A 19838-nucleotide genomic window follows, 5' to 3' on the forward strand; every position below is an offset into this window, starting at 1 on the left:
ATTTTAGAACCTGCATTGAAGGTGGGAGGGTACCAGGAAAAAATGTCTTTCCTGCATAGAAGCTTCGCAGAGGGAGCTGGAAGGACGAACATGGCAGGCAGTCAAGTTTTTTGTTAGGAACAAAATCACAGCACTGAGGCGGTATAGTTCAAAAAGACGTTAGTTTTTGTTAGTTAGAAAGATGTGATTCAACTTTATTTTGTTTTCTTTAATTTAAACCAGTGCTTGTAAATCTAAGTTCCAAATTTAAGCTTCAGACACATGCACTTATTTATCTTAGTGACCTTTTTTTCCGGAAGCACTTAATTTTCATTTGAAGCACGTGTATCGGTCAAAGGTGACCTTTTAATTTCTGAAGCACTTAATTTGTATTTAAAACATATGTATAGGTCAAAGGTGACCTTTAATTTCTGAAGCATTTTATTTGTATTTGAAACAATTGTATAGGTCAAAGGTGACTTTTTTTTCCTGAAGCACTTGATTTCATTTTGTAATTTTTTGACAGGTCAAATGTCACTTTGTTTTTATAAAGCACTTAATTTGAGTTCAACAGGTCTTTGTTTTCTGGTTAAATCTGTGTTTACGTTGTGGAACTCCAGGCCTTTAGGGCTGATGTCGTTTTAGTTTTCCAGATCTTTTTGCTCTACCCCCTTCCGATCCGCTGCCCCGGTGATTCCAGTCAGTTAAAAGTAGGAAAGGGAAAACGAGGGGGAGCCCTAATTTTTGTTTTCCACCAACTCCTGCTTTTGATTGACTGAGCTCACCTGGCCCAGTAGATCAACAGGAAGTAGAAGAAGAAAATCTGGAAAACAAGCAGGATGTCAACACTCCAAACCTGGAGTTCAACAGCCCTGCAGTAAGTGTGTGATAGAACGTTTAACGGGTCAAAGGGAACCTTGTTCTGTCCAACAGCAGTATATTTAGTTTTATAGATTGGTAACTATAAATAAATTGCCCATGTCTCTTATTTGCTGTTCGCAGTTTCCTTCATAACAAACATATTTTGACAGTGAATGATGCCTTGCATGTTTGGTAAATGACTATTAGTCAGGAAGTGTGAAATGAGTACTACAATCCCAATTGCCTTAGTTACAGAGCTGTTAACCAAAGTTAGAGTAACTACTGTTGTATGGGTGGTCCCCATGGGAAACCAAAATTCAGGTTTATTTTTCATGTTAGTGTTTTCAGTATTTGAAATGACAACACTCCTTGAAAAAAAATTACATTATTTTAGCAGTTAAAACCATCTCAGAAAACCTTGTAGAAAAGGTGGATCCCACCAGGAGGGTCCTAGTCATGGGACCTCACGGGGTAAGAAATACGGGTATGTGTGTGTGTGTGTGTGTGTGTGTGTGGGTGTGTGTGTGGGTGTGGGTGTGTGTGGGTGTGTGGGTGTGTGTGTGGGTGTGGGTGTGTGTGGGTGTGGGTGTGTGGAGGATTTGGGCTTTGTTTGTGCAGAAACATACTCTGTGTTTAGGAAGTGACTGGATGTAGGAAGTGACTATGTGTGGATGAAATAACTAAATAAATAGAATAAGAACACACCAGATGTTTGTGTAACATGTGGACTCAAAGGCACATTAACCCTCGTGCTGTCTTGTTAACGCCACGTTAACGTTGGGGGTAGGGTCATTTAGACCCCACAAGACAGGTATTGGCTTGTTCAGCGCACTGTCTTGTGTAGTCTTGCGGGGTCTAGATGACCCCACAAGACTTTTACTTTGGTTGCCTTTCATTTTCTGTGTCCATTTTTGGTTGCCTGAAGTTTAACACTTGTGCTGTCTTGTGGGGTCCAGATGACCCCACTCCCGCCTCCAAGGCACGCTAACGTTGGGAGAGGGGGTCATCTGGACCCCACTAGATGGCACAAGGGTTAAAACATTGAACGTGGGAGTGTCACCAAATACACATTTTTGGGTTAAAATTACAATAGAAAAAAATAAGCTTTTTTTTAATCCTTGTTGGTTATTTATCCATTGAAACATAATTTTAGGAAAACAGAGAGAACATTTACTGATATCAGCTTGTTGACGGCTAAAAGGTGAATAACACAAGCTAGGAAAACTATGAACAGACCTGGCATAAACCAGTGGCTAAAACAAATGTTGTACTGCCTTCCTTGGGAAAGAATAATCTATGTTCATAAAACCAAACAAAACCTATTTGAAGAAATCCGTGGACCCTTTATCAATTATATACAAAATCTAGACCTGACAGATTTTTGATTTCTACTTCCTGGAATTTTGTGACCTCAGCTTACGAGCTTTTGTGAAGGAGTGCTGTGCCGGTACCAGATAAGAGTAGCAATGTTCATTGTTAGGTTTTGTATTATGTATTCGAATTAATGCGTGTTTGTTTTTGTGTAGACACTTGTTTTAAGTAAAATGTCCTACGATACACAGCGTTCGAAATAAGCAGTTATCTTGTTGTCCGAGACAACCAGATTTCACGGAGGACAACCAAAAACGAACCTGATGGTTGTCCGTGTGACAACCTGGTCTTTTATATAGTTTTTGGGAAACCGACGTCCGACTTTTTAAGATAAAACCGAGTGTACACCAACGATGTCACGTGACTTCCGGATGAACCGAGTACGCCTGAAGACATCGCAAAATGACAACATTGCACCTGCATGTCTTGTTCAGGGATATTAGTCTTTACTGTTACTGCATCACAATGGAAACATGGTATCATTTACACATGCGTTTATTTGAAATGGATGTTAGATCATATTATAACTTTTCATCACATTTAAATATTACTTTATAATTGGAATGCTGTACCAGTCCCAGTCCATACAAGTGTTCTAAATTTTAAAACTACTCATCAGGTTACAGTGTTGGTTAATGTAATCAATTTTCTGATATATTATAGGGTAAGATAAAGTATTCTCATTTGACCGTGACAGTATTTGATTTACATGGCAAGACTTTGTGTAACCAGATGCTTCAATCTTTAGTAAAATGTTTGTTTTTAATATTTAAAGAGTTTTTAAATGTCCATCATAAGAGGCAGCCGATATTAGATGTATAGAAGAAATAAAGATGTAAGTTCTGACATCTGAGTAGGTTTGGTTGCTGTTGAATATCGGTATCCAAGGACAACCAAATATTACTTTTTTCCCCTTAATTCTAATGCTGGATACATTTTTTTATCCTTTTCTTTTTTATAAGGAAAAGTAACTAGTGTTATTGAAGTTGCTGTGTTGTCACGTCTCATTCTTTAATACAAAGTTGTGGGGGGGGGGGGCGTGTACAGGAAATGTGGGGGAAATTTGTGAGTGTTTTGCAGGGAGAAAGTGTTAGTTTCCAACATGACGGTGTGTGTTTGTGCAGACGTCCAGAGACCTGGCTTGCTTTCTCCAGCTGGATCACGTGAACGTCTACCTGGGCCAGGACTACAAAAGCAAGTACAAGGCTCCTACAGATTACTGCATGGTGATGAAGGTAAGAGCCCATCGCTGCCATGAGACTCTGCTGCCCCCTGGTGGCCACCAATGATAGGATTGTGTGATGATTTGTCAATCATGCTTGGTACGTGTGCAGCACCCTCAGATCCAGAAGAAGTCTCAGTATATAAAGTACCTGTGCTGTGATGACATCAGAACCCTGCAGCAGTGGGTCAACAGTATTCGCATCGCAAAGGTAACAAAACAAACTTTTTTTTTAGCACAATTGCTCACTTTGAATTTTTAACAGGAATAAATCTTATCATGAAATGAAATTCACACGTTTTATTATTTGTCAATAAGTCAGTATGTTGAAAGAAGCTGCAGTATTTTTATTTCTTAGAGTTTAATCCAGACTTTCAGACTTTCTGTATTAAAACAATGAACAACTTCTGAAACTGAACATGTTGAGCATTTAACACATTTATACTTTAGACCCTGGATATTTTCCTTTTGCTCTTTAAAATTCTTTAGTGCACCATAGCGGGGTAACGATTCGTTTTAACCATGACTTCATTCATGATCTGTGATGCCGATACGATTATTAGTCAATATTGGTTCATCCTGACTGAACTAAATCCAGATCCAGGATCCAGATCCTCTGAACTAAAGTGGATCCAGATCCTCTGACCTAAAGCGGATCCAGATCATCTTCATCCAAACTTCCAGCAGTGAGACTCAGACAGACATTCCTGCTACTGAACAGTTTTCCAGATTCTTGGATTTCTTCCAGATCATCAAGTTAATGACATCTGTGTCCAAACCAACAAGTAAACTAGAATGAATGTCAAATCCATTCACATGTTAGTTTCCTAAAGTTCACCACTGTTGTTTTTCCACATCCAAAGAATCCAAAGGGAACATTCTTAGAACATTCTAGACACTGGATGGTCACATGACTTTATTCACAGTCTGTCCACACATTGGACTGGAATGATGGACGGATCCGTGTTCATGACATCACATGTGTGTTGTCCTCTGTGATTGGTTGGTTTTATCTTATAGTAAAACAAATGTGCCACGTCTCAATCCTAAATGGTATCTTCCAACATTTATTTTGTTTTGAAACTATTTTATGATGGTTCTGGTCAATCTTGCCTCAGACAGACTGTAGATCAATTTATTGATTAATGGCTACACCCCTAGTACACACAGACTGTGTACACACATCTGCACTCCTTAATGTCTGAATGTTGTTTAAACTCAAGAGTTGAGCCGATCTCCCCCCCCCCCCCCCCGCCGGCGTCCATGTCAGTACTGTGATTTTGTGTCTGACCCTCAGTACGGGAAGCAGCTGTACATCAACTTCCAGGAAGCGTCGAGGAAATCAGAGGCAGCCTATGATTGGACCTCTCTCTCCTCTTCCTCCATGAAATCAGGATCCAGCTCCTCCAGCCTTCCCGGTGGGTTCATCTGTGAGGAGAGCAGAAAGGGCTCAACATGCTCCACACGAGTTCAAACATTCACACATTTAACATTAGGTTCAAACAGCACAGTGCTCTGGTCGGCCTCTGATCCACAGCCTTCAACAGCTCCCCACTTGCTTTTTCTGTTTGGGTTTTCGTTGGAGTTACAGCAGGTTGAGCTCTCTCAGATCTCTGATAAAAAAGTCCATTGCATGTCCTCAACTCTGCACTGACCAAAGATTCCCTTGTGAGCAGAGTCTCAGTCCAACTCCAGCCAATCAGACAGCGGCGTGTCGGAGATGATCTCATCCGGACACACCCGCAGCCAGAGTGTGGTCAGCTCCGTGTTCTCCGACGCCTGGAGGAGAGGAACACAGGGAGAGGTGTGACGGCAAACACGCATGTTCAGTTAACTCTTCATTTGATGACTGTTCTCCCCCCCCCTTCCTGTTTGTTTCATCCTTTCCACCTGTACCTGCAGATGAAGATTGACAGCATCAGCCGACCAATCCCTGTGCAGATGCCCACTCCGTTCCCCCCGCCCACCTCCTTCTCTCAGCCTCCGACTCCGCCTCCACAAGGCAGCCACCCTGAAAGTCTCCTGCAGTCTGAGGACTCCTCCTCCTGCCACCCCTCACCTCCTCTGCCCCCGCCCCCCACAGCAGACCCACCGCCCCCCACCTATGTGAAGTACAGCACATTGGCTCGCCTGCAGACCCAGACTCAGTCCACGATGGCGTCCGGGGGCTTTGCCGCCTCGGCGCCGGCCCCCTTGCAGCCCGCCAAACTGAACTACAACACTCTGCCCGCTGGTTATTGCACCTCATCTCCCTCTCCTCCTCCTCCACCTCCCCCTCCACCCACCATGCCGGCTCCTGGCTCGGCCATGGCCGCCCTCAAGTTTGGTCCACCGAGCCCCTCTGCTGTCCTTCCAGCACCCCCCATGGAGGTGGAGGAGGAGGAGGAGGAGGGACCCCACTTGTTCTACCTCCCACCTCCACCAGAAAGCCTTGAAGCCAACAGGCTGCCGCCTCCCCCCCCGGCGGAGCTGCCCCCTGACTGCTGCCCCCAGCTCTCCAATTCTGGTCTGCAGCAGTTTCTGGCTCAGAAGTTTCCCAACATGGTGTACGACTTCAGCTCTGCAGAAGCCGACCAATCCACCCCCCCAGCACCCCCACCGGCAGGACTCTCCCCCCCCACGTCTCTGCCAGTTCTACCGCCCAGCTCCCCCAGTGCGCCTCCCCCCGCTCCTCCTAAAACCTTCACGTGTGCGTTTCCCAAACCTTCTGGGCCCTCCTCCCTTCCCATTGCCCTCTCCCCCGTGTCTCCCACCCCGATGGGCCACGGGCCGGTCAGGAAGCAGCAGAGTTTCTCCACAGGACACTCCCCAAATCAGCCCCCTCCCACTCTGCCCAAGCAGCACAGCCTCTCCTCCAAAAACCTGGCCGTCTCTCCCCCTTCGTGCCCCCTCCCCATCTCCATCGCAGCTGCCACCTCCTCTTTGGTGAAACAAATTGTCAACCAGTTTCCACAAAACTCCTCAGTGTCTGCCCCCAGCAGCTCCACCCCTCAGAGCCCCCCAGCAGTGAAGGCCAAGCCAAAGTGGCAGCCTGGGGGTGTCGTGGCTCCACAGTCCCCTGAGTTTCCGCCGCCGCCTCCCGACAGCTCACTGACGGAGCTCCCTCCTCCCGCCTCCTTTAAGACAGGTTCCCCCATCAAGAAGTCCCCGTCCACCTCCTCCATGGGCTCCACCAAGCGGGGGCCTCCTCCGGCACCACAGAGAGCCTCCTCCATCCGGGACGCTCCAGAGGAGAGACCCAAGAAGGTGGAGAGTCTGGTCAACATGTTTGGCCAAGCCCCACCCTCAGGGACTCCGTCGAGTTCTTCCTCAGCCACGTGCTCCCCCTCCAAAGACTCCCTCGCCGCTCCGCTCCCCAAACCCGGGAAGCTCAACTTATCCAACCTGCCTCTGGCGCTTCAGGGGCTTCAGACGGGCCAACAGCACCAGCCTACCGACTTCTCCGCTCCTCCTCTCCCGCCTCCACCCTCGCAGCTCGTACGCGTGGACTCCTCCCCCGACTACTTCCCCCCTCCTCCCTCCGATTCTGAGCTCTTCCCTCCTCCACCCCATCCATCAGAGTTCCACCACCCTCCAAAGGTGGCTGTGGTGAACCCGCAACCTCAGGCGCAGCAGACCCCGCCCTCTGCGAGCGTGATTTCTTCCTCATCGTCATGGAAACAAAGCTCACTGAAAAGGGGCTCGGTTCCCCCGCCCACAATAAATCGGCGTGCCAGCAACACAGCTCATAAAGACCTCTCCACCTCAATGCCTCTTGCCCCTCCAAATATGTCTCAGACTCCGCCCCCCTCACTGTCTTCCTACTCCTCCTCATCCCCAGTGCCCCCAACCTCGCCAAAATCTGGGGGGTCGGGGTCTCTTGCTTTTAAACCTCACTTCCTAGAAGACCTGAACCGCACTCTGAAGAGGAAGTCGGTGTCTCGCCATGGCTCACTGACCTCCTCCCACCTGATCTCCTCCTCCAAGATGGAGCCTATGGGCACCATGGACGACATGGCGCTGCTCCCGCCTCCTCCCCCTGAGCTCCTGCATCAGCAGCAGGGGGTCCGAGGACACTGCCACACTCTGTCCCGCCACCAGCCGCGCTCCCACTCCACAAAACATGCCAACATCTCAGGCTATGCAACACTGAGGCGAGGCCCGCCCCCTGCCCCTCCCAAACGGGACCAAAGCACCAAACTGACCAGTGAGTGGTAGAGACTGAGGGCAGTGGCGTGAGCGAGCTCGCCCAATAGGGTTCCTTCATTTTGTCGTGGTTCCTCATCCTCAGATAACCATCCTGATCCAAAGCAAGTAGTAAACTGTGTATCCTTAATCCAGGCAGACTGTTAATGTTAGCCGTGTTACTCCCTCAAAAAAGATTTACATGCATACATACATGCATGTATGCATACATACATGTATACATACGTACATATATATATATATATATATATATATATATATATACATACATACATACATACATGCAGACATATATATGTATATATATATGTATATATATATATACATATATATATACATATATATATATATATATATGTATATATATATGTGTGTGTGTGTGTGTGTATATATATATATATATATATATATATATATATATATATATATATATATATATATATATATATATATATATATATATACATGCATACATACATACATGCCTGTATGCATACATACACACATACATATATGCATACATATATATATATATATATGTATGCATGCATGCATGTATATATACATATATATATACACACACACATATATATACATATATACATACATGCATACATATATATATGCATGCATGCATGCATATATATATATATACATACATGCATGCATGCCATGTATGAATGCATACATACACACATCAATACATTTTCACTTCACTGCAGCTTTGCATTGAAACAATGACGACAGCAGGAGAAACTCTTGACTGCAGGAGAACAGGTACTCTGCACACAGACATGAAGGACGAATGCGGGAGAACATGGAGGGAGGAAGGAACAATGCTTTGTATAGAAATGAATACGGGGGGGGGGGGGGGGCAGCATTGGAAATTTTAACTTTTGTTTGTTTAAATATAAAATTATTTAATACTGAAAGAATCGGATTTTGTCTTTTTTGTACAGACGGTTGAGTTTATCTGAAAAGCGTGTTTTCTTATTGCGAAATACTCATTCATGTTTGCATAATTTATGCAGGATTCGTAGAGTTTGAGGTTTTGTTGGGAATGAGACTTCAGGGGAACCCCTCTTTCAGTCTGGGACAGGGTGGGGGCATGACAATTGGTACCAAACCGAGCCAGTGTGGGCTGCATTGGATTGAACAGATCTATCACCTGTATGACCCTGCAGGATCTCTACTCCCCCACAGTCAAGTGTGCTGATCCGAGCATCCGATTGGATTTCAACAGATCATATCGCCCCCCCAGTTGGAGTCAGGGGTTTGTTGTAGGGACAGTAGTGATGAGCCCCGCCTCTTCTCAGACGGGTCACTCACCCACAGTCATTTATTTATCACCTGGAGTCATCTGGGATTGAAGGGTTTCGTGGGGGCCTGGACACCTGCCCACAGGTGTGGAAATATCACACTCGTCTGTTTTGCTGCTTTGATCCGTTATAAGAACCGTCTTTTGTCTTTAGAATTTTGCTTTTAGTTGCATTTTTTTTCAGAATGTCCATCATTGCTCCTTTGAAATTTAACTTGAAACTCAATGAAAACATTTCACCAAAACAGGAAGACGGTTTTTAAAAGATTTATCAGAAGAAAGAGTCCTTCACTTCTGATATATTTGTTTTCCATCTAATAAAGGGTCTCTAATAAATGTGCCTTAGGACAGTGGTCTCCAACCTTTTTCAGGCCACAGACCAGTTTAATGATGAACTATATTTTCACAGACCGGTCTGAAGTTTGTGTTTAGTATTTCTAAGCTTCCAGTTTCTATAAAAATATGTTTTTCTAATTAAAATGCTACAAAAAATGTAGCTTAAAAAAACCTCCAAACATTAGTAAAAAAATGCTTTAGATGACAAAGTTGTTGATTTGTAGAAGTTGTTTCTGATTTGTAAATAATTCAATTAAACCAACATTAGAGTTTTTTTTCCATATAGACCATTCTAACACTGAGAACTCAACCCAGTTTCAGATCATCTTTCAGGACACAAAGATTGATCCGATTTTCTTTGAAAATAACTTCTGATTAGCTCTATTTTAACATAAAGGAACATTTTCTGTGCTAAAGTTTAATCCTCATATTCAACCTTGCTGTAGGAAAATTCATAAATGTCCTTTTTACAAGTTGACCCAAATCAGAAACAACTTCCACAAATCAGCAACTTCATTTGACTGAACCTTCATTCTTTGTGATGAAGATGAAGATCCCAACCGGAGGCTAACTTCAGCCAACTTTAAGGTGTGACGGATAAATAAAGCAAAATAGAACGACACAACCGTCGCTAAACTGCTATTTACTAAATAGATCAATAAACATGAATCCACCGTGTCTGCATCTTTATATCTGCGTGTGAAACATTCAGAAGTCAGTCGCTGCACATTAAGGCTTCTGCTACGTGAGAACAACTGTCCTAATAAATCCACATTTGGAGGAAAACTCCTGCTTTTGTCTGCAAACAGCAGCTTTACGTTTCTTTGAAGGATCTTCTTTGGTTTCCTCGCTGAATCTTTGGTGAACAGAATCCGGTAGTTTTTCAAAATAAAACTTCCATTAGTATCAGAAAATAAAGTAAACAGAGATAATTGAAGTTGGAGGATCCATTGTGTTTTCTGTCAGCGGCCCACAGACCGGCCTGAGGGTTTGAGACCACTGCTCTGAACAACTTTAATCAGTTTTCTTGTCCTACAAAACTGAGTAAAACTCGAGTTAAAATATATTCATGAAAGACTTTTTCCCAAATAAAAGCAACAAATTTTGACAATATGTGTCAGCAATGTTGAGCCAGTATTATTGTAGTTCTGGTCAAAGGGTCAAAGAGAGTTAGGAACATTTAGAAACAGTCCAGCCCTCCAAATGCAATTTCGTTGCTTTAATAACGATGACAAATAAAAAATGAATCTTGAGACGGTGAACTGGGATGGCTGGTTTTAAACAGGAAGTAACGTACGACCACAACCAAATACAGATGTTGTCGTCTCTCACTGACTGGCAGCCTTCACTATGTAGCCTGCTTTATTTTTTTAATTGTACTGTTTCAAACTTGAAAAAATCTGGGATCTAATATTCACATCTTCATCTTATCTGCCCCTGGGACATCTCAGATGCATTTAGCCCCACCTTCAAGCTGTCAAAGATGAGGTTAACTAGGTGAGTTCACCAGGTAATTGTCAGGGCTTGTTACACAATAAAGTTCATTTGTGTTCACACATTTGTTTTCCATAGTGATTCCAATCGTACAACAGAAGTGAGCAGAGAAATGACTTTAATTTTTTACTGAAATTGTGTTTCAAGTATGTGTGTTCTTTGGTGCCACACTTGTTTGCCAGTTTTTTTTGGGGGGGGAAGCCAAACTTTTATTTTGTCTGCATGAAATCTGAGAAAACAGCTGGTTCCTGTTGCCCAGTGTGACGTTGGAGATGGGCCTTATGGGGCATCTGGGTCCTTCAGACTGCAGTCAGTTCCTTCGGCGCTCCTGGTCCAAACACAGAGAAAAGAAGGTGATTAAGGTGATCTGGTCTTTTTTTCCTCTTCCTCCTCGTCACTGATCTGATGTCTACTGAAGATCCCAGAAGGACAGACAAAGTAGCATGTTAAAACGCACATGGACAGATGAGCCTGTCACTGCTTCTCCATGAGGCCAACGTTTCATGCAGTATAGGTTGATTCAATTCGATTTACCAACTTGCCATAGACAGATGGATCTGGTTGGATTGTAGGAATAGAAATCGATTCATTGAGTAACCCTTGTTCTATCCTAGGCACTTTAACATTGGGAGTTGGGTCATCTAGACCCACTAGACAGTGCTCTGAACCTTTTTTCTTCAATGATTTGTGATCTTCACTGGTGTCCATGGATTACATGAAATCTTTCCACCTTTATCCACCTTTGTCATGGTAGGAGAACACCTCAATGGAAGGGGGTGGGGGTCATAGGATAGCACAAGGGTTATTCGTTACACCCCTACTTTCTATCCATGTCAACCGGTCATCAGAGTAAAACCAGAACTTCCATGACCTCATGTCTTTGTCTGAATGGTAAATCATCAGAACAGCTCAGTGGCTCTGTGGTAGAAAGTCCTGAGCCCAAATCCAGGCAGAGTCATACCAAATGTTCTGAAAGTGGGACCGAATGCCTCCCTCCCTGACACTCAGCATGAAGGGGTTGGATGGGGGGGGTTAAACCTCCAAATGGTTTCCGAGCACAGTCTGTAGTAGGTGTCAAATGGGGAGAACAAATGTCCCACACCTAGGAGCCTGACAGCTGATGGGACCTTAATAATTCCTTATTTTTGTCTGGGATCCATCTGAACAACAACAGCTAGACGGGGAAGGATCCCCCCTGTGGTTCATGTCAAGACCGATGCTTCTATAGACTGAAAAGGCTACCAGTACGTCGATCCACTGGGACTCGGCGAACAGGTACAGCGCTCTTCTGTCAGTGCGCAGCACCAGCGTGTTCTCCACCCGCAGCCTCCTCATGTCCCTCTCTCCGTCTGCAATGAAGATCTGCAGAAGTCGTGGTTATTGTTTCACACAACACGGTTCTGAGCACAGCTCCAAAGAGAAGCAGCAGACCATATCACTTACCTTCAGGGCTTCATCCTGTGGCCTCTGAGGGGGTTGAACCCGCGCGCAGCTGCAGGTGTCCGCTGACGTTCCCTGGCTTCCCGGGTCTCCCTGCAGGCCTGGCAGGATGTACACTGAAACACAGGTCACATGATCGAAACCAGGACAGCAGGATGAGTCCATTTGTGTTCTGCTCCTGGTTTGAACTGTAGTTTCATTCCTTATCAAAGTCAGTCTTCAACTTCCATCCATCCATCTTCTAAACCCGTATTTGTTCCTTTCGGGGTCACAGGCTGCTGGAGCCTATCCCGGCCACACGTTGGCGAAGGCAGGGGGCATCCTGGACAGGTCGCCAGTCTGTCGCAGAGCAACACGAATCACACACCCATTCACACCTAGGGACAATTTAGAGTAACCAAATAAACAAATTTGGAGAGTGGGAGGATCCCCCTGTGGGCTGTGTGAGGGGTGTGAGAGTGCTGCTCATATAAGTGCTGCGCCTTGGATGCAGCCTAGCTGTTAGAAATTCACAAATTAGACAATCAGAGCATATACTAACCACTGTCTTTGTATGGTTATAGCATCATGCAACAGCATCAGCCATACCTCATTAGTGTATGTAACTCCCATTAGCCTTACGAATACTTCACAATGAACTTACCACAGGCACAAAAACCCTATATTCCATTTTTAAACCCTAATTTCTGACCCTAACTTTACTGATGTATCTTGAGGTGGCCGTACGAGCCTCAAGGGACTGCAAGACGTACCTGCCACTCTTCTCCACAACCCCCCACAGGCCTGAACAACCCAAACACCCACAGCATCTCTGCAGGTTTTTATGTTCACATACCTTGTCCAGGAAGACCAGGCCCTCCAGCTAAACCTGCTGGTCCTGCTGAACCGCGATTACCTTGCAATCCTGTGGGTCCATAAGAACCCTTCAATCCCTGCACACACACACAAAAATCTGACTGTTGCTGTGCATCAAAAGTCTCATGTAAGAAATACATTTTATAGTAATCTCACAACAACTGGCTGTGTGTAATCCTGGGATCTCTAGCAGTGGATGTGGATTATTTCTAAGTGAGCATTGCAGTCCTCGAGTCATCATGGCGGTCAAGAGAATGATGCATGTCTGCAGCTTCTAGTTATGATGATCTGTCTTTATCTGAACTTTGTGACAGTAAACATTGATTTGATGTGGTATTCTTGAGAATACCATGGTTCCTCTTGCTCCCATGTCTCCTCTGGGTCCCATGTCCCCCTTCTGCCCCGTATTTCCTTTCTGACCAGGATTGCCCTGAAACAGTAAAGGTCATTCTCCTAACAGCCAGTGAATCCATGCAATTCCGTTTGATTCAAAGTGGCCGGTGCTTTACCTTCTCTCCTGGCTCACCAGGGGGGCCAGACTCGCCCTGCAGACCCACACAGACTGAAATGCAGTTCATGAGGGAATAAAAAGACTAAAACAGACAGAAGCTGCTTACCTTCTCACCACTGAGGCCACCAATGCCTTTAAAGCCTTTATCACCCTGAAGAATTCACAAAAGAGAAGATGAAACCAAGAAGAACTACGTAAGCCGTGATGTTCATTTCTTTTTGGATTTTAAAATCAGGGGTACAACAAAACTCACGGTTGGTTCAGATCGTCTTACACTTTAGAGTCACAGTTCAGATCATTTTTTTGGATTGGTAAAAGTGAAAACAGTACAAAAAAACAAGATAAAAGCTTTTTGAAAAGATGTAAACATGTATTTAATAAAACATATAAAGTACTTCAAAACATATGTACACACACAGATACAGTGGGGATCAAAGGTTTGGGACCCCAGGTAAAACTTTGTACTATTGTGCATAAAGGAGCCACGGAAAGATGGAAAAATCTTCAATAGTCTCACGGATCGTTCACAATCAGTGTTTGCAAAGACCAGGTGATTTCAATGTCAAAGACTTTTCACATTCCATCATCCATTTTAGAGGAACATAAACACTCACCTGAGCACAGGTGTTAGCTCACCTTTGCACTAATAGTTTGCATGATTGAATTAAATATTTCACACTAGTTGGTTTGAAGGCATAAGTATGCGTGTGTGAACACTATTTGTATTGTGTACATGTTGACAGGTGAACATTATTTGAGCCAGCAGGTGTGTTGATAACATTTGAGTGTGTGTGGAAAGGCCCCGCCCCTATAGACTTGTATTACATCTGAACCTCACTGTAATGATAAACATCCAGGAACTTGTTGCTTTATGCTGCTTCATGGTTTTATCCCCCCCCCCCCCCCCCTTCTATAATCACCCTCCTACTTTTCCGTCCGGTCCAACACAAAAGATTTTCAAATACGATTAAAATGAATAAAGTTTGGCCTCAATTCCAAAAGGGGTTTATTCAGACATACCTCTGGTTTATCTGAAGATTAATAACCCCTTTTGTTAAAGTAAAATACGTCCAACACAAGAGGCCCTCAGCTCTCATCTGGTTGCCCAGCTGTTGGACAGGACAAGTTAAAAAAAATAAAAATGTAAAACTTTAAGAAAAAAAGACTGGAGAAGAAAGGGCTCAGAGTTTATTGGAACGAACCTCTGTCCAACCATTAAGCACGGGGGCGGATCAATCATGCTTTGGGGTTGTATTTCACGAGTCAAAAAAGGATAGATTCAACCTAAGTTTGGACCCTAACTTAATGCCATCCTTGAAAAAGCCGAAGTGGAAGAGAGGATGGCTTCTACAAATGACAAATGACCCTAAACACACCTCCAAATCCATGCCGTTGCACATTAGGAGGCATGAACTGAAGGTTTTCCCATGGCCTTCCCTATCCCCTGGCCTCAACGCCATTGACTATAGATAGGGCTGTGGAAGTTCAGATCCGATTCAATTCACAAATCCAACTCAACGATTGACAGATCGAACCACGAGTCTGAATATTTAATCTGATCTGTTTTTACAGTTCCTATGTTTGTCAATATAAAGCATTTGTGCAATTCAGTGCAAATGGTCTTAGATGAAAAAAACCCCAAAACAATTGGTTTAACCCAACCATGAAAGAAGACAGAGGAGCGAGCTTGAAGAGAAAAGAAAGCTCGTACATCACCTACCCTCAGTCCAGCAAGTCCTTTGCTTCCCTGTGAAAACAAAACACAAATGAGAGCTGAGATTCCTCCGGTATCCAGGATCCACATCAGTGACCTTTAGAGCTCTGAAGGTCAGACTCAGTAAACCTCATCTTTGCATGTCCCCATGAATGCTGACAGCCCATGTTGACGTGTTTCCTTTAAAATTAGCATGTGTATTTAAATTTGACCAATATATTATCTTGTTTAAATTGGGATGTGTTGTGTCACTTGTTTTTCTACAAAGGTTTGCACTTTGACAGTTAAACAAGAGAAAAAAGTGTGAAAATGTTCATGACTGTCTGACAAAAGTGTGTGAAGTGTTTGCATTTTCTTTTTTAGAACGTAGCCCCAGTAATAAATGAGGTCAGCAAAGTAGCAGCTGAAACCCACACAGCCGCCATCCTGCCCGATGACAGGGATTGAATGGGTGAGACTGGGATTACTATTCATTCTTACTTGATGGGATTAGGACATCCCTGGTTCGGCTCACAGTTCACATGGGAAAAGGAACAAGAAGAACTTTTCTTTCACCATAAATATGTCCAAAGATTAGCAGATAACCCTAAATGGAAACGGCCTCTGAGGCAACATTTCTCCTGATGACCTGATGATCCAAACGTCTGCAGTCGTCTGTTTTGACAGGAACAGGTTAGGTCTGTACCTTTATCAGGCCAGAAGTCCCGATGTCGCCGTACAGCCCCCTCCAGCCCCGGTCACCCTTCTCTCCCTGTAAACACAAGTTTGGTCCCACATTACAGATTACATTCAGTCAGAGTCATTATTTCATTTACATGACTGTTGTCTCAGAATTGTAAAGTTTCATTATCCATCTGTCAGTGCCCTTGTTTTTTATTTGAACTGTCAGCTAGTGCAACTTGCATCTTTTGCATTTGTCTGCTACTCTGCTCCTTACAATAATTCCTTAAGGTGGGCTTGTTTAATTTCTGTTGTAATACAAACTGTTGTTTTTTTTGTTTTGTTTTTTTTGTGATACCAAGTTAATGCTTGCTTTAGGAAAACTTGAAATGTTTCAGCTAAGCAGCTGCATCTTCCTTTATTAAAGCACTTTTTTTTTGCACTTTGGTCCACAGGATTTGCAGTGCATGAAGTGGTATTTGGTCTATCATGAGTACTTTTTTAAATGTTAAATATTACTCTCTCCAAGACCAGCTGGGATTATGTGGGAGGCAGGCTGTTACCTTTTGTCCTGGTGGTCCAAGAGCTCCTTGTAATCCTGCTTCTCCTGACTGACCCTTCACACCCGTCAGACCCTAAAACAACAACTGAAATGAGTGTTCTTCAAATGGTCCTTGTTGGTTTAAAAACAGAGTATCAACCAGCTGCTGTTAACCTGTTTTCCCCTGGTTCCTTTACAGCCCTGCAAATACAAACAACCAGCTGCCTGATTATCTTGAAAGGAATGTAAAGTTTTTCAACGAAGCTGTTGAATCTGAATGATAACAGTTTGTTGCACCTTTTCTCCCTTGGATCCTGTGATGTGTTCAGTCATGTCAACCTGTGGAGACACACATGAGACAGCAACATCCTTTTCTTTACGAAGGCTATAGTCTACAGAATTCTACTAATGCAGATCATCTCAGACAAAAGAACTAGTCACCGTCAGTCCTGCTTTACGATTGATCGGAAGAAACATCGGAGGTGGAAGAGGAGGGGGGAAGAATTCGCATTTGGTAGCTGACCATGTGCTGCTCTTGCTCAATGGAAATCCTGCAGACAGCAACTGGATGATCGGCTTTCAAGAGGAACCAAACAATGTTCTCAAACCTCAGCGTCCCAGAGTCTCTTCAGTGTCCTTCTTCAGTGTCCTAGAAGATCTAGGACACTGAAGAAGAACACGCGTGGACAAAAGTGATGGAGATCCATGTCCTTGAATTCTGCATTCATACTCACCAGTGGTTATGGAAGAAGACGCTGTTTGGAGACCACTGAGCAAGGCACTTAATCCGAAAACAAGCTCAGTTAGCATTTCTTCTTTTTGTGTCCTGTGATGACCGGGGAAGAACAAAACAAAAGTCTTTCTTAAGTGTACAAAGCTAAATTTATCCACGCAAACTGTTGTTATTAAGAAAGTGCTTCTCATGCTTCTTGAAACGTTTTACAATTAAAAACAAGACATAGGTACAACATTTCAAATAAAACCAACACAAAATGAATAAGGGCATGGAATCCAAACTGTAAATGATAAAAGAAATGTACGGCATGAATGGAAGTGCAGCACTGTTAGTTAGCTGCTGGTTAACCCTCCTAATGGTGGTTGAGCCGTTCTCACAGCTGCATCATTTACTAAAGTTACAAACCATTATTTGGGAAAAAGAACTTTCAAATAGTTTTCTTTCATCATTACAAACAACCATGACTTTGTTTCTGAGACCAGATCATGACACATGACAATCAAAAATAGAATTTATAAAAACTGATTTCCACAACCATAAGTATTTTCTTATCTAGATCTTTATTCCTCCATGAATCACGATCTCAGGGGGAAAAAAGTCTTATAACCTTGAACCTTTTCTGGAAGATATTTTAAACATGTTCCAGAAGAAACTGCAGAGTTGATGCTGTATTGCTGACTGAAAATGAAACCTAAAGGGTAATAATTGGAAAAAACTAAATCAAGAAATGATCAAAGTTGACCATAAATAAAGTGAAAACAGCACAATAACAGAAAATATATGTTTGTGAAAAGCCGGGTATCGAACCAGCGAGCTTCTGCACCAAGGATTCCCCATGTATTTCAATGGAGGCAGAAATCCTGTAAATCCTGGAATATCTTGAAAAGTTTAAGGATTTGAAGGACCAAAAGTCACAGCTGGAAAAAGCTGAAAGAGATGAACATTTGAATAGTTGAATGGTTGAAATAGATGAAAAATTAAGTGGCAAAAAATGGAGGAAGATACTAGAATAAAGAAAGAGAAACAGGAAAACCATGGATTGAAGGATTTATGATGTTGGCTGAAGCAGTTAACCTTACATTTATTCACAAACCTACCTTTAGAGCCGCTTCCTCTTAAATCCTGCAGAGGTGGAGCTCAGTCTGGCAAGCTTGCGTTCTGACTCGTCTCAGTGTAGCATAGAAATGCAGTGCAGCCTCTGGCACTGCTCCGCAGAAAGACTCAGATAATTACTCTGAGTCCAGAAACTGCTGCCTCATCAAACCCAGAGAGAGAATGTGAGCACAGACCACACTGAAGAGGAGTTTTTTCCGGGGGCCTTTAGAGAACATTGAAATATACTTTTAGATCCTTTTTTCTTGCCCCCAAACTCACAAGAATAGTAAACTCAAAGAATCGTGTTTGTGAAAGAAAAAAAAAACTCTCAATGAAAGCAGGGCGGGAATATGTGGATCTGATGCTGTCAACAACAGACTGTTCTGCATACCAGGATGGTCTGGCAGCCAGGGAGAGTGAGCAGAGACGTTTTGCCTCAAACACAAAAATCCGGACAAAGTTTCTGTGTCTGAAGGCAGAGTTTACTGTCAGACACAGGCTGCTCCAAAGCTTAAATAATAGCTCAAATAATAAGGCTAATGGACGAGCCAGCACAGCCTTTATGCAGGGTTCACACCCAAAGCAAATTTGCATGTCAAGTTTGCATTGGCCGCCTCTGTTTGGACGTGAAAAAGAGACCTAAAAATTATCTACCTCATCCCCCTTACCCGCAATAAAAAATAATGAGATATACTGTGTGCGTTTCTTTTGATTCACTTTTTTATGCTAAGTTTACTTATTTATCTTCACGCACCAACTAGTTTGTGGTTTTACTGCAGTCAGTTGTTTCCTCTGCTACATGATAAAATCCTCCTGAGAAACATTTGATGTCATCTTTCTTTGGTTAAAGCATTTGCAAAATGTAAAAAGTTTGCATTACTGAAGGAAACCTTATTTACAGTGAAAGCACATGTTCCCCTCACGGCTAATTTTCAGAACTTAACCCTCCCGATTAAGGAGGGACAAATCACAGCTAGGGACCAATCACATGAGCTCCTCATTCCGTCACCCAGATGTAATCTTCACTATTAGAATTATTATTATTTCTAAACTCAATCGGTTAATGTGGAAAAGTTAGGTTTCAATGGACGTTATGACAGAATACATTAGTCCCTAGAAATGTTATCAAAAGTAAACATTAAACCTCAAACGATCTTATTTTACGGGATTTTCCCCAAGAAAAGGAGACACTCACGTCACATGACCCCACGTAAGCCTGCAGATATGAATGGAAAAGCTGGTTAACCCTTGTGCTATCTTAGATGACCCCCCCCCTCCATTGACGTGTTCTCCCTACCATGACAAAGGTGGATAAAGGTGGAAAGATTTCATGTAATCCATGGACACCAGTGAAGATCACCAATCATTGAAGAAAAAAGGTTCAGAGCACTGTCTAGTGGGTCTAGATGACCCAACTCCCAACGTTAAAGTGCCTAGGATAGAACAAGGGTTAAAGAAGCAGCCTAGTCTAGTGGGTCCAGAGACACGGAAGTTACCGCTGAAAGCAGCTTCTGCGGCCG

General features: G+C 43.4%; 2 protein-coding genes across 2 annotated transcripts in view; one reads left to right on the forward strand and one right to left on the reverse strand.

Annotated features, from left to right (window-relative positions):
- LOC101161763 (ras-associated and pleckstrin homology domains-containing protein 1) overlaps window positions 1–7792 on the forward strand; it is a gene marked incomplete in the record, with an annotated part of 24585 nt that extends 16793 nt beyond the window's left edge. The window contains 5 exon segments of the mRNA XM_023950655.1: window positions 3336–3446; window positions 3546–3644; window positions 4731–4851; window positions 5110–5237; window positions 5336–7792. Of these exon segments, the coding sequence (XP_023806423.1) occupies window positions 3336–3446; window positions 3546–3644; window positions 4731–4851; window positions 5110–5237; window positions 5336–7630 (2754 nt within the window).
- A 3075-nt stretch (window positions 7793–10867) lies between these two features.
- LOC101162009 (collagen alpha-1(II) chain) lies at window positions 10868–18837 on the reverse strand. The gene is made up of 15 exons (XM_011489184.3): window positions 18321–18837; window positions 17222–17313; window positions 16929–17038; window positions 16785–16826; window positions 16662–16688; window positions 16510–16581; window positions 15972–16037; window positions 15293–15319; window positions 13679–13723; window positions 13571–13606; window positions 13411–13491; window positions 13042–13138; window positions 12210–12322; window positions 12009–12128; window positions 10868–11094 (listed from the first exon to the last, which is right to left on the reverse strand). Exons 2-15 carry the CDS (start codon window positions 17295–17297, stop codon window positions 11077–11079), a joined length of 930 nt encoding a protein of 309 aa, XP_011487486.1. The 5' UTR covers window positions 17298–17313; window positions 18321–18837; the 3' UTR covers window positions 10868–11076.
- Window positions 18838–19838: the final 1001 nt, after the last annotated feature.

This window comes from Oryzias latipes, chromosome 21 (assembly GCF_002234675.1).
Source record: "Oryzias latipes chromosome 21, ASM223467v1".
NCBI lineage: Eukaryota > Metazoa > Chordata > Actinopteri > Beloniformes > Adrianichthyidae > Oryzias > Oryzias latipes.